This window comes from Mytilus edulis, chromosome 4, assembly GCF_963676685.1.
Source record: "Mytilus edulis chromosome 4, xbMytEdul2.2, whole genome shotgun sequence".
In the NCBI taxonomy this organism is placed as follows: Eukaryota; Metazoa; Mollusca; class Bivalvia; order Mytilida; family Mytilidae; genus Mytilus; species Mytilus edulis.
This window is the reverse complement of record NC_092347.1, coordinates 6,264,650-6,280,074: the sequence shown is the minus strand read 5'-3', so window position 1 is coordinate 6,280,074 and position 15,425 is coordinate 6,264,650. Positions and strand designations below refer to the sequence as shown.

At 31.1% G+C, this 15,425-nt stretch overlaps 2 protein-coding genes across 2 annotated transcripts; both read right to left on the bottom strand.

The window, feature by feature from the left end:
- Window positions 1-4,105: 4,105 nt before the first annotated feature.
- On the bottom strand, window positions 4,106-5,065 carry LOC139518642 (uncharacterized). Its single transcript, XM_071310118.1, has one exon. It carries the CDS (start codon window positions 5,063-5,065, stop codon window positions 4,106-4,108), a length of 960 nt encoding a protein of 319 aa, XP_071166219.1.
- Window positions 5,066-8,445: 3,380 nt separating this feature from the next.
- On the bottom strand, window positions 8,446-14,483 carry LOC139518815 (ninjurin-2-like). Its single transcript, XM_071310402.1, has 5 exons — window positions 14,345-14,483; window positions 13,997-14,053; window positions 13,429-13,464; window positions 11,333-11,380; window positions 8,446-9,894 (listed from the first exon to the last, which is right to left on the bottom strand). Exons 1-5 carry the CDS (start codon window positions 14,384-14,386, stop codon window positions 9,418-9,420), a joined length of 660 nt encoding a protein of 219 aa, XP_071166503.1. The 5' UTR covers window positions 14,387-14,483; the 3' UTR covers window positions 8,446-9,417.
- Between the last annotated feature and the right edge of the window lie 942 nt (window positions 14,484-15,425).

The following is a 15,425-nucleotide window of genomic DNA, read 5'->3' as shown; positions in this document are numbered from 1 at the left end:
TTTAATTTTCTAATTATTTCTATGGCTCTCCAATAAGTTTGAAGAGAAATTGTAACGATTATAACACAAAAAACTCAATAGAAAGGAGATCAATTGATTAAATAGAGAAATTTCAGCTTGATAAGATTATTGGGGGGAGGGGTTTAGTGTACTCATCATAGATACCTAGATTAAAAATTTGCACACCATGCATCTGTTTTGTCTACAATAGAATAATCAGTGATGCTAAAATAAAACAAGTACTGAAGGCAAACTAAGGTACTAAGTTCAAGAGCATTGAGGACCCAAAATTGGGAAAGGGTTTTCCAATTACAGCTTAGATAATCTAAAGTAGGGGGTAGAAATCCTTGGTATTACAATAGACAATACTTTATTAATAAACCTCAGACACATAGGTGTACAAGAGGACATCATATATACACGTATACACATGTTTATACTCAATACATTTACACTAAACAGAATAATGCATGCATGCATGGTAAAATATAGCAAAATGTCAATTTACAAACTACCATAACATTCAACTCAAAAAATCACAAGTATCGTGTAAGAATTTTTTTAAATATTGCGAAGTTTTTGTAAAGTTCTACATGACAAAATGGTAAAAGCTGTTTCAATTTGTACTCCGTTGATTTGCAATATAATATTGTGGTATATATTTATTTCTAAGCAGTTTTATTTCCTGTTTTTGACATTTAAAAAGATAATGAAATTCATCTCCTATTCCATTTCCACAGAGATGACAAATTCGTGCATTTTTTGGAATGCCGGACCATCTTCCCGTTTCTACAGGAATTTTTAAATTTGAACATCTGAGTTTTGCCATATAAATCCTGTCACACAGCTTCTACTTTATCAAATAGGTTTCCAAACGAAATTCCTCTTTATAAAATGAATAAAATGCACCTCTTGAAGAGTTATTCATTTGTGAAAACCAATGTTGGATGAATTGGTCATTCAGTTTTTGTGAAATAATGTTCTTTAAACCCAGTTTATCCAATGGAAGTTGATTTTGCCAAATAAAACTAATTCCATTTTCGTCAAAGATGGATTTAACGTACATAATTCATTTAAATTTTGTGGGGTTTTGAAAATGTAATTTAAGCATTAATTTGTGCATAATGGAAGATAACTTGTTATTTTCTGATAATAAGTTATTCCAAAACAACACCATTTTACGTTTAACAATGGTTTCCAAAGGGAACCTTCCGAGTTCCCCATACACCATATAATTTGGTGTACTGCTTCTTAATTTCAAAATGTTTTTTTGCAAAATTGAAGGTGTATTTTCTCAATGCTTTCTTTATTTTCAAATCCCCATACCTCTGAAGCATATAATAAAACAGGACTAACCAATGAGTCAAAAAGTTTTAGCTGCAAATCGACGGGAATACATATATTTTTTATTTTTCGGTATAGAGCATACAAAGACTTCTGTGCCTGATCAAGAAGTTTTTTCGTGCAGTACAAAAGCTACCGTTGTAATTGAAAAGTACACCAAGGTAGCAGTAGAAATCAACTATTTCAATTTTTTCTCCATATATCATAAAATTCTGATTTCTTTTTACTTTCCTTTTACTAAAAATCACTGCTTTGGTTTTGCTTGTGTTAATCTTAAGTTTCCATTTTTTACAATATTCTTCAAAACATACAAGGGTTTTTTGTAATCCTTCTGCACTTTCAGACAATAGCGCAGTATCATCTGCGTACAGTATAATAAACAATTTAACATATATTTCTAATGATTCCAAGCACAGCTTTGAAATATTATCTAGACTTTCTATATTATTTTCCACAAAGTAACTTTCTAAATCATTTAGAAACAAAGAAAATAAAAAAGGTGATAGATTTTCACCTTGTTTTACTCCTGTATGAGATATAAAAAATTCAGAAAATTCATTTCCTTTCTTGACACATGTTTTTATATTTTGATACATATTATAGATAACATTAAATAGTTTACCTTTAATGTTTGATTTTTGCATTTTTTGCCACAATCCTGACCTCCATACAGTGTCAAAAGCGCTTTTAAAGTCTAGAAAAGTGCAAAATAGCTTCTTACCAAATGAAAAATATACAGTAATTAAAGAATACAATACAAATATATTATCAACAGTAGAGAATCCTCTACGAAAACCTGCTTGGGACTTTGAAATCAGGTCTACGTAATCTGCATAATTATTTAACCTGTAATTCAACATAGCAGAAAAAGTTGTACTAAAGCATGAATTCAAAGTGATTCCTCTACATTTCGTGATCAAATCTTGATCCTTTATTTTTAAATATTGTAATCATGATTCTATTAGACCAACTGTCTGGGACAATTCCAGTATCTAAAATCAAATTGAATAGCTTAATGTAAATTGGCATTAAATCGTCAATTGTATTTCATATACTCATTTAAAATTATATCACTACCTGAAGCTTTGCCATTTTTAAAATTTGAAACAACTTTTTTAATTTCATCTTCTATTACTGGACTGTTTAAAAATAACTCAACATCGTCTGATAGAGTATCAAACTCCAAATCTTGTTCGAAATCATTTTCTGTTTCAACAGTTTCATTTAGTATTTTAAAATGATCATACAATGCTTTTAGAGATATATCGTCATTGTTATCTTTTTTTTTACTATCATTAAGATTATTGAGGATTTTCCTTAGAGCTTTTGTATCCTTTTTAGAAATGTTCCGCAACTCATCAGCAGCCCTCTGTTGATAGTTTGCAAAAGCTTTATTTAATGTTATTTTATGTTCTTTACTAGCTTGTCTCATTTTACTTCTGTTTTCAGCATTTTTCAAAATACTATATCTCTTTCGAGCTTTATGAAAAAAAATTCTACTCATCGAGCATTTTCTATTAAACCAAGGTTTTGAATTTTCATGTTTGTAAACATGTTTATGTTCATTTATTTTACCAAACGTTTCTGCCGCCGCATCTTTAAAATTTTTGCTGATATCTAAAACTATATTGTTTATATCATTTTGAGTTGCATCATTATTTACGGACAATTCGTCCAGTTTATTCATAACAGTGGTCAAAATACCTTCGGGATCATTGTGAATTCGATCAACGTATTCAGATTTCTGTTCACTTTTCCACCTGACAAATGTTTTATCATTTCTATTGTTGATAACAATTGAATCTGATTTACTAAATTTGGCCTGAAGTCTAAAATTTATAAAAGAATGACAATCAGAATATAACGGTATAAAGTCAGCAATTTCAAAATAAAAAATCAAAGGGAAGAGCATTGATGAAATAATTAAATAATCAACAACACTTGAATCGTTACATGTTTTCTCCCCAATATCTTTATCTGATCCAACTCTTGAATTCGCAATATATAAATTATTTTTTCTGCACAACTCTAACAGTCTATGACCATACTGATTAGGTCTACACGTACACTGAGACACTCTTTGTAAGGTGATTTTGTTTCGAGTCAGATTTTCATAATCATACAAATAATCTAATATATCAGCATCATATTCTAAACCAAACATACTAACAACTGACTCACCAGTTTTTGAGTTAAAATCGCCAACTAGGGCAACATAACAATTTTCAGTGTTTGTTAGGATATTCAATTCATTTTCCATTTCTTCAAAAGCTTCTATAGTAGAATACTTAGAATTTTCAGGTGGTACATAAACACAACCAAAAATTACATCTAATTAAGTGACAAAATTGATTTCGAAATTTGAAACCATAAAACAAATTGACTCTCAGTATTATAAAAATTCAACTCTTTTTCTAAACTCTTTCTATAAATAACAACTATTTAAATTTTTTCTATTTTTTGTGACATAAATATAAGCGTCTGGTAAGTTTAAATTATCTAAATCAGTTAATATCGTTTCAACAAAAATACAGATATCATGTTCAAGCAAAATGTCAATGAAATCAGGAGACAATAGCCTTTTCTTAAGTCCGCAAACATTTAAGAAACAAATATTTAAACTATCATTGTTAATTGTATATTTCTTATTCACAGTTTCATAACTTTTCAATTTCTTTTGAGGTTGTCCTCTTGCACCATTCCCCTATCTGCCAGAATTTGGTGAATTATCTGTGTGCGGTGGGCGAGGAGACGGCCCCTGTCACTGTCTTTTGCTAGGAGGGGTATCACTAGAATAAGACCCTTTTGGGCTCGTGTCATGGTTTGCTGATGAAGAGCCAGTATGCTCCGTTCTATTGTCCTCTAATACCGTGTCAGGAATGTAGAGCTGATTGTCTATGTATAGCCTATCACGCACAAGAGAGGCTTGTCTATATTGCTGTTTAGCCTGTTTTAACACCGGATACAGTTCCTTCCGCTTTTGTTCAATTTCATGAGGAAATTGTTCCCGTATTCCATATGGTCTACATTTTAGTCTGGTAGCATTTGCTGAAACATATTCCAGATCACGGTGATATAGGAATCTTGCAACTATTGGTGCTCTTCTGTTTTCCCCCTTTGTTCTGAATCGATGGACATTACCGAATTCGATATTGTAGTCGATCCTCAGCTCATCGTATAGAAAAGCTCGCAACAGCTCTTCCGTATCTTCACCCGGGACTCTATGCAATCCCGTAAAGATAAGATTGTTTTTCATTGACCTGCATTGCAAGTCAAGAATGGCTGCCTTTAAGGCCTCAATTTCCTTTGAATTGATGACTGGTGGAGCACCCGGTCGGACGATGGTGTTGTCTTCGAGTTTCTTAATTCTCGTATCATGATTGTTTATATTACGTCTGTTGGTTTTTACTTGTCCAGATACCTGATCGAAAAGATTGCTCACACCTTGGCAGCTAGTCTCGCAGTCTGACAGCTTTTTGTTGACATCGCTCGCCTGGTTTTTTAATGTTCTAACCCTAGCTGACACCGTTAAGAAATCTTGTTTCAAATCATCAAGGCGCTTCTCCATACTTGTTTCCATTCGTCTCATTGTAGAGTCGATACCCGTAACTATTTCAAAAATCATGTTAAGCAATGTGCCGGGGTTCAGATTTACATCATTGGAAGCGTCAAATATTCTTTGGCTCTCTTTAATCAACCTCGACGTATCGCTCATCGACATTCTTTTGATATGATTGGTTGTTCTTATAAGTGAAAAGGTCAAATTTACTATAAAACAGTTGATTTTACTATCGTCCAAAGTCCACTTTCATTCAATGTTTAATAAACAGTTTTCAATATATACACTGTTTTCCCCCAGGGTATACAGGACAGGTCTCAGTGAAAATAATAGTTTCGTTGTTATCAAAAACTTCAAATATGAGTTCAAGATCTCCGAAATTCAGACAATAAGCTCAAAAAGTATTTACAATTGTCGAAATATTACTCCAAAATCTCCTGTTTAACTAACCGAAATCCATATTTTTGTTGAGAGAGTAACAACACTTCATATTCTTTCTAATCACGTGATTGCGAAAAGTTCAAGGCTCTGTTAAAAACTAATTTATAATTATGACCATATCAATGATACTTCATGTCAACACATTTGTGCTGACTGCTGGGCTGGTGATTATAAGACAAACTGACCTTTGATGGGATATTTCTTCTCTTCATTGTGTTTTGTGTGCATTTATCTGTCTGACCTAGATATGCCCCCAATCTTCAAAAACTGGGTATTATGATATGATTGGTCCTTGTTTGATTTTCTTCTGTGTCAATATTATAAAAAAAGATGCCTGGGCGAGGCTGAAATGCTAGTATTGGAAGCATCCTTCACATCATTTTAACTATGCTATATGAGGTGCCAACAGTTACTTACATGTTTCTTATTGAGTGACAAGATTCAAGCTTGGTTTTTGTTTGGCCTTGCAAATATAGTGTATCGATTCTGCCTCATATGAATGCAAATACAAGTATTTTGGATTTGGTCTTCGGAATTGTTAGGCATCCATATTTGGTATACACCACTGATTGATTAACTTCATTACAATATTGTTGAAGACCATTATTTGTCTGTAGAAATATAATAGAAATAATCTTAGAATGACGTTAAGTAGAACATCGAGACCAGCTAACAATATATTATTTCTAAGGATTTTGTGGTGATGTTGGAGTCTAATATAAAGAAGTAACACTTTCATACTCCGATTTTTAAGTTATTAGAGCCGAATTAGTCAGATGGATGTTGATGTCATCTTTTGAAAGGGATTTAGGGGCTCGAAGTTTAGCTGTTAGTTCGAAGATTTTTTATGTAGACAACCTAAATAATGTTATTTTTTTTCTCCCGTAGTTTGTGCTCGCAATACTGGTATACCAGTATTGTGCACAATTTGATCCAGTATTGTACCAGAGTTGTATTTTTTTAATAAACAATTCATATAGGTTATTAATTTTCTATTAAAGGTGTCATATAATGAAATAAACATATGACAAATGTAATAGGGATATATAACATGATTAAATCTTAACAATTAAAAGTATTCGTTCACAAATATAATGATTTGTTTCCATGGGGCAGAAAATGAACTCTTCCTTATATAAGGAGACCCATATTTTTTTTAAAATTTATTTATATATAAAAGTTAAACCAAAATATAGGGTTGGTTTTTTTACAAAGTCAGATATAGTCCAGTCAAACTGAGTTTGAACCTCAAACTAATTGCAACAGAAATTGTTCGCTTCTGTGTGTGTTGCGTTTTTTTTATTGCACTTCAGTGCTTCTGTTGTTTCGTTGTTTTCCTCTTATATTTGATGTGTTTACCTCAGGTTTTTTTTTGTTACCCGTATTTGTTTTCTCTCAGTCGATTAATGACTTTCGAACAGCGGTATACTACTGTTGCCTTGATTTAAAAACTTTTTAAGATTTATTTGATTAAGCTAAGCATTTTAAATTTGATTTTCAGTCTTTTAATGATTTATATTTATTACTAGCAATGCTTTTATTCACTGATATTACAAGATTCAATGATGTATTGAATGAAATGTTTAATACATCATACTTGGGGGAACTTGTTACTTATTCTTCCAATTGACCACACTGACACCCAACATACTGATTGATTTTCCGTTTTATTCATTCGATGAACAATTACTGTGAGTTGAGTGTACGTGTTAATCCTGACCTGTTGCAGTTATTAAAAATTCTGATCAAATTGCAATTTGTTTGATCAAACAAAACAGTTCCGAATCAGCTGGTAGGACTTTTAATAAGTTCTGTAGAAACACAAAGTCAAGTGGTGAAAGCGCAAGGTGATAGAATAAGACATAGATACAATCCTATATAAGACTTTCATTCCACTTTAATGATATTATAAAATTTTCAGTCTACAAATCTTACTATAATCATCAGGCAAAAGGTGATAGGAAGTGACTTTGAAATTATTAAAAAAATGTCGAAATTTAAGTTTTTCAAAATTATAATCCTGGTACCTTTGATAACTATTTGAATTATTTCTAATGCAATTGTGTTTTTCTATGCATGCTACAAAGCTGTCTTTGAATTAATCACTAAATAACTTTGTAAAATATGCTTGAGGCTTAAATGTTTTCTCTTGAAGTATTAACGGGGGATAATATCAATATGTCAAAAGATCAATTATTCTAGATTATCGTCCATGGAAACTTATGAACTGATTATAAGGTGTTTTGATTCAAATGGTGGGCTATTCTTATGAATATAGACAGTTATTTACAACCTCATCATACTCTTCTAATATGGAGGTTAAACAAAAGGTATATTAAGAGGTTTTACTTATTAACCTTTTATATAAAAGAATAAACGTACGACCTTTACAATTTGTTACAAGGATATCCATTTGATGGTTATAGGAAATATGCATTAAAGAGGAGATCCGGGGAAATATATATAAGCTATAATACTTGAACCATAATTGCTTGTTCCTTTGCAACTTCCTTGTTGAATTTTTAAAACAAATAACATTATAGTTTCCCATAGCAAAGCATTTAACGCTTGAAAAAAACATCATCAAATATATCCATAACTCAAAAAAATTTAGAAATCGTGTAAGAGTGTAAAAAAAACCAGTGTGTCTAAGATAAAACAGACAAAGTCGTTGAGAGTCATTTTTTTCAACCCTATAGTTTTTACAAAATATAATAATTTTGATAATAGAAATAATACATAAACTTTTGTCATGGAAACTTTATTCAAAATATTTTTTCTGCTGAAACTAGTGACCAATTTCAACTTTCAGTAGTTTTCTTTTGTCCCGGCTTAGTTCCAGGCAACCAACCAACATAACCGACTTGGCCCAAAAAAAAAGGTTTTAATGTTAGATACCTTGTCGTCGATAAATCGAGATGGAATGATTTTGTTGGGACAAAAATGGTCAGAATATCAAATCCATATTTCATCTCAAAATTATCATGACATCGACCAGGAGTTATTTCCACAAAGATATAAATGTTTTACAATATGTTAATATTTTCGTTCATTAATCCTAAAATCATAGTAAATAGACAGAAAACACAAGTAACACAATATTTATAAAAAAAGTTATTATTGAAACTGTCAATAGACTACACATGACATTTCATTAGCAATGTTTGTCAATTTTCACGAAAACTATAATAGTTAGACACTGACAGGAACAGGAATACACACAATAGTAAATTTCTGCTAAGTTGGTAGACCGGATGGATGAAGTTCTTGAAATTTCAACGTTTACTGGAAAATGAAGAAATAAACTCACCATAGATTTCAGGATTAACATTTTGTACGCTAAACCCTCGTTTCGTCCACAAAAGACTCACCAATGACGTTCGAAAAAAAAATCAAAATGTAGGCCAAAATGAATTTCAAAGTTGAAGAGCATTGCGAATTCCAAAAGTCCAAAAGGTTTTGCCAAATACAGCTAAGATAATTTATTCCTTATGTTGGAAAATAGACAGCAATTGTATCGACTACATGGCTGCCTTTTTATACATCTCAATAGCCGAAAGGACAGTTCTTTTAAGCTTGAGGTTTTAATGCTAGTTTTTAAAATCCCATTTTACCCTATCTATATATCACAGGTAACCCTATGAAAAAGGTACTAAGACATGCAAATAGTTAAACCAGACTGAAATTTTTGTTTCTTAGAAAATCACCAAAATATAAACAGTCCTTTTCACCTTTGTTATTATCATAAAAGAGGACGATGACAATATATTAATAATAGCCTTGATAAACGGAAGCGAGGTTTAATTGAAGGTCACATGAATAAGTAAACAAGATTATACAATGAAGTCGAATTATTCACTTGAAAATAACCAATTCAACATCAATGTTTCTTAGTTTATTTTGACAAAATTAAGCCAAACTGAATGCTCAAAGCGAATTATCATTTCACTTTTTCACCTTCACCAATTTAAAAGTTTGAACAAAACAATCACACACACATATTACATTATTTTCGTTTTTTACATCTTAGCTAATGCCCCTTTAACAATTCAGCATATATGATCATTTGTGAATTATGATTTTGTGTTGTGTCCAAACGCTGTAATAAAAACATTGAGAACTGTTACTGCAATGACACACAATGTTGCTATAATGTCAGTTATGTATATTCTCCAACAGTGACAGCATGTGATTTCTACAAAACATTTTGGACATACTGCAGATTGTTTTCTGCGTTTAGATGATTTTCGATTCACGGTTGGCTGTAACATGTTATTGTTCTCATTTGCTTGCTGTTTATTCTTAGCTTGTTTTTCTTTAATGAATAGAACATATAAAAAAACAGCACTTATTAGGTGTAACGATATAGATGCAATAAGGAGCACAATAAGGACCGTTTTGTATTTATTATCTGTAGAATCTATGACTGATCTCAGTTGAGATGCATTTGCCATCAGTAAGGCAACGTCGTATAATCCTTTTGTAATCTCACATCGAGATTGGAACATGTTTACAGCACCAGACTTAGAACTACTGTCAGTTTCATCTTCCTAAATAAAAAGAATATACTATTACTGTTACGGAAAAGTATTACAGCGGTATACTACTGTTGCCTTTCTTCAAACGTATGTTAAGATGAATCATCGTCATTTCGTACCATAACCATTTTGTTACACCTATGTGGTACCATAATAAAAATCATTTCGGACCGTGACTATTTCGTACTATATAGAAGATTGTAATGTATACTATTTCGAACCATGTGGAATATTATAATGTTAACAATTTGTGTCATATGGGAGATTATAATCTACATCATTTCGTACCATATATAAGATTAAAATGTTACTCATTTCGTACCATTGTATGCCATTTTTTTTAATTTGAAAATAAAACATCTTGTATTGTGATTAAAAAACAAGGCACTACTGCAAGCTCCAGACCTTTATTAAACTGATTGAAATATTATGTTCTCATCGTAAATGCATGGTACGAAATGGCTAGATACCGTTAAGATATGTAGCTATTCATTTCATACCATAACCATTTCGTACCACTGCCATTTCGTACCAAACATGACAATTTCGTATCATGATTTTGCCATTTCGTATCATGAGCATTAACATTTTCATTCAATTTCTTATTTTAAAATCGTACCATATGGAATACAAGATCTAACATTTATGATTTCATAATGGACAATTGAATAGCGTCTACTCTGAAATACGCACGAAATGTTAATACATTATAACTACTAATCCATGCACTGTTCATTGTTGGTTTTTTTACTTATGCAATTTAAATATACGTTTTAGTACAAATGTAGGTTATTTAACAGCTTATGCCACTTTACAAATATTCAGGTATAACCGTACTGTAGAGCGTAACAAGGAATACATGTCCTCTGGGATATGTAAAATATATTCCAAAGCATGTATGATATATTATACATATCAATTAATGGAAATTTTTATACAGGCCCAGGTATCACCTCGAGGCTCTTTATATCAACAAGAGGCGTTAGCCTCATACGTCGTCCCACTGTCTATAACACTCTGCTCAGCTTATAATACAATTGCCTATTATCATAGGTTTTGGACCTCAAAAACGTTGATCCGGCCTTAATTACTTTGACTCAGACATATATATAAGCGACTTCATAATGTATGAACCGACGTAGATAAGTTTAACCCGAACTTACCAAGTCATCTTCCAGTGTGCTGGTGAAACAAAGAAAAAATTTGTTTCTATCATGTAAAATATACGAATTCAACCCGACAAGTCGATTATCTGGTTCTTTGGTGAATGACACCAATATGAATTCATGGCTATTTTAATATCGTATGTTACATTTCAGAACAAAATAGCAAAAAAACAAATCAGAATCTTCCATTTTGGACTGACATGTTGCATAGGTAGACGATATAGCATACATCATAATAGCATATATCATTTAATCAATTATACGATTTAAGGACTGAAACTTACATTGAGAGTTCTTCCCTCTACTTCATCATTGCCTGCAGGAGGTGGCTCCTAAAATTATATAAAGTATATAAAAACATAGCACTCTGGTGCAGCAGAGTTTCAAAATATCATCCTTACAAACTAAGAGACCTTATGCCACTGTACTTCACGATACATTTATAATACAATAGAGATAAATGATTCTTAAGTTTCATTTTTGAACGATAGTTTTAACATATTGCAATGAAAGAGTTATATGCATAACAAACGATTTGTTTTTAGTGTCACCATCTGTAATATGTTGGATACATATTCTAATAAACAGCTGCGCCATGAGCGCATGATACGCCCGACGTCTTGAGTGGAAGTTTTATGCAATAATCATAAACAGTTTCTGCGAAAGTTTTAAGCAATAACCATTTATTGTTTTTGAGACACGGCGGGACATGTGAACCAACCCCTTCCCCCCCCCCCCCCCCAAACCCTGTTTTTTTTTATTACAAATATAACTAAAATAAAATTTTGAATCAAACAAAAAAATATACAGATCTTTAGATTAATAGAACAAAGAAGTGTGAACAGTTTCAAGCAATAATCATAAATTGTTTTTGAGATACGGCGCGACATGTAAAAATAACCCTCCCCTTTTTTTACAAAATACTCAATAACACAAAAATAAAATTTGTGTCATCACCAAAAAGTATACAGATCTTTAGATTAATATAACAAAGAAGTGTGTAAAGTTTTACGCAATAATCATAAATCGTTTTTGAGATACAGCACGTGTAAAAAAAAACTCCCCCTTTTTTACAAAATACTCAATAACTCAAAAATGAAATTTTGAATCATAACCAAAAAGTATACAGATCTTACGATTAATATAACAAAGAAGTGTGTAAAGTTTTAAGCAATAATCATAAATCCTTTTTGAGATACGGCGCGGCATGTAAAAAAACCCTCCCCCTTTTTTACAAAATACTCAATAACTCAAAAATGAAATTTTGAATCATCACCAAAAAGTATACAGATATTAAAATTAATATAACTAAGAAGTGTGTAAAGTTTTAAGCAATAATCAAGAATCGTTTTTGAGATACGGTGCAACAAGTGAAAAAAAAACACACCCCTGTTTTAGTTACAAAGTGCCGTAACTCAAAAAGTTTAAATCTTATTTTCACCAAAAAGTATACAGATCATATGACCATCATAAAAAACAACTATATTAAGTTTCATGAAATTTAGATAAGTCGTTCTCAAGTTACGGTGCGACATGTTTACGCCGGACAGACAGACGGACAGACGGACACCGGACATTTGTATACCATAATACGCCCCGTCAAAATTTTGACGGGCGTATAAAAACTCTCGATACCAAATGATTTGGAAGACACATATATCATGTATTTAGGACCATCAAAGTCAATCATCCATATAACAACTTTAATTAACTTTATCTTGTAGTTAACTTCATATCTATCTTATTGATTTTTGCTAAAGTTCTATCATTAAAATGTAGGAATTTTTTTTTAAATACACAATTTTTAATTCAATGATATTTGTTCATATTTTAAGCTATCGTGTTATTGGAAGTAAGCTAATAAAGATCTTTACATTTTCAAAGTGCAAAACTATCAATATTCAATAGTATAACATAATGTAAGCATGCGTGAACTAAAAAAGAGTTAATAACGTATCTGTCACGCGTTAAAAACTATTATAACACTATATAATCAGCCATGTACTGATATTGAATTTGAACCGAAAATAAAACAAAATGCCTCACTTCTTAAGTTTGATTTTATGGGTATTCATGTAGTTTTTTCTATTTTGCACAATCAATCAAATGCGTTATTTGTCTTTTTCTTCTGCCTCTGATTCTAGTTTAGCTCTACGTCGAAGATCCATTGGTGGCCTTAGGTTGCTTTCTGATTTTTGTATTCGTCACATTTCCCGATGAATCGGGAAGACGACGGTAAAGTGTATCGATATTGATCATACATCAACTAATAAAATGCTTCAGGTCTGTAGTATGCATTTTTTGGAATGGATAAAAAATGTTTATTTCACTAAACATCGATAGGATTGAATGATTTTAGAGAATAAAAATAAAAACTCACCATTTCAACTTTTGTAGAACTGTTATCAAATGACGACTGAAAAACAAAACAGATCTTCTATTGTTGATTTATTAAAAGGAGAAAAGTGAATAAACAACTAATTGTAAAAAATAAATTACATACTTTTGATACTCATGCTTTGTTTCCTTACTAAAAAATCTAATAGAGATATAAACAAGATGCGGACATTTTCAGAATTTTGATTGTACTTTATCAAGTTCTATAACTAACAAGAGATAACATAACTCCTTACATACACCTTACGCAAGGAGTACAATAAAACATGGTTGCTACTCCATGGTTCACATCGTCCTTCAAGGTTTACATGTAATCCCTCTTTATCCAAAGCTTGCAACCATATATATATAAGGGACCAAAGTTAATGCATATCAAAATTGTTATCGTCCTATAAAACTGTGGGATTAAACAAATATATCAATCAAATATAAATTATTTCCCTGTCTCCATAAGTATGTAAAAAAATGTTGTTTTAGATTTTCTTAAGATTTCAACTTTGCAGACTAAATTGCTAATAACTAGCCGACATTAAATCAAGTATGAAACTTACATTTCGGGAGCGTAAAGTATTTTGATCGCTGTCATAACCGCCATCATGTGCATGTTTCTGTAACAAAGAATTACATCAACTGATAAAAAATATTCAAATAAAGATTTGGTATGATTAAATTAACGAATGCATGATTTATATTTTTTAAATTCGGAGCCCTCATACTTGGTTTAACAAAATGCTTACAATGATAAAAATTGATGAATGTTACGTTTTCTTCAATATGATAATAATTCGTCTTCTTTAAACAACCATTGTTTTACGTAAAATTATTGCTTCTACCTAACGTATGATGAAGCCCATATTTACTATTGATTAAAACATACAGATAATCAACATATGTCTTACCAAAGGATCACTTTCAGTTTTAGAAGAAGCCATTCCTTGCATTCCTAAATGTATAAACTAAAGAATATGTGAGAGCTCATTCGCTTAAATACATTCTAATAATTTCCCTTTGTACTATATTTTCCAATTTTCCATTCATAAAAATAAAAATTCTACTTGACCCAAATATATTCACTAATTTCCTTAGTACTTGGAAAATTTAATATTTTTAGAGTGCGTGGGTTAATAATTCGTTTTTTCGAAACTCAAATGATTCTGACTTCTTTATACAAATTTCAGTTGCATTTATTTCAGTTTCATAGAACAGACTTAATAGCGAATTATTTCTTACCTTTAAACGTATCTCTACTGCTTTGACTTACAAACACCAACTGTCTATAGTTTTCTTCAAAGCTTATAATTGTCAGTCCAATAGATGCATCCCCAATATTTTTTACTTCTCCCGATTTTGTATTTTCTTTCAATGTTTGTAATTAGTACCAACGTATCTTTGAATCATGTACCTTTCATAAATGTGGATTCACAAATTTGTGATGTTACGATTCACTGATATTTTCTTCCTCTAAAACATTTTGTTTGATATAGGTCTTGATACTAGTTTATAGTTGATGTGTCCCCTCGGTTTAAGTTTGTAACCCAGATTTGTTATCTTTCAATCGATTTATGACTTTTGAACAGCTGTATACTAACGTTGCCTTACTGCTGTACTAAAATTACGTATATCTTCATTGTTCATGTATATGAAGATTATATGAGAAACACATATATTGAAGTGTTCATTCAATAGCTGTTCAAGTCATCGAAGACATGGTTAAACAACAAAAAAAACAACACATTCTGATATAATTAAATAGTAAAACACAAGGTACATTGTATCAATAAGTTACGCTCAATTGCTATTTATATTGAAGAGGATTTTTTTTTTTTGAAACACTAAAAACAATGAATTGCCATCTTTATACAAGACATGATCGATCCTGTCTTACAAAACCTTTAAACAGACTTATTAAGACATATATAGTTACGATACTGTTGTCAGTTCATTAAAGATTGCATATTTCGGCTTTAATATTAATTCACT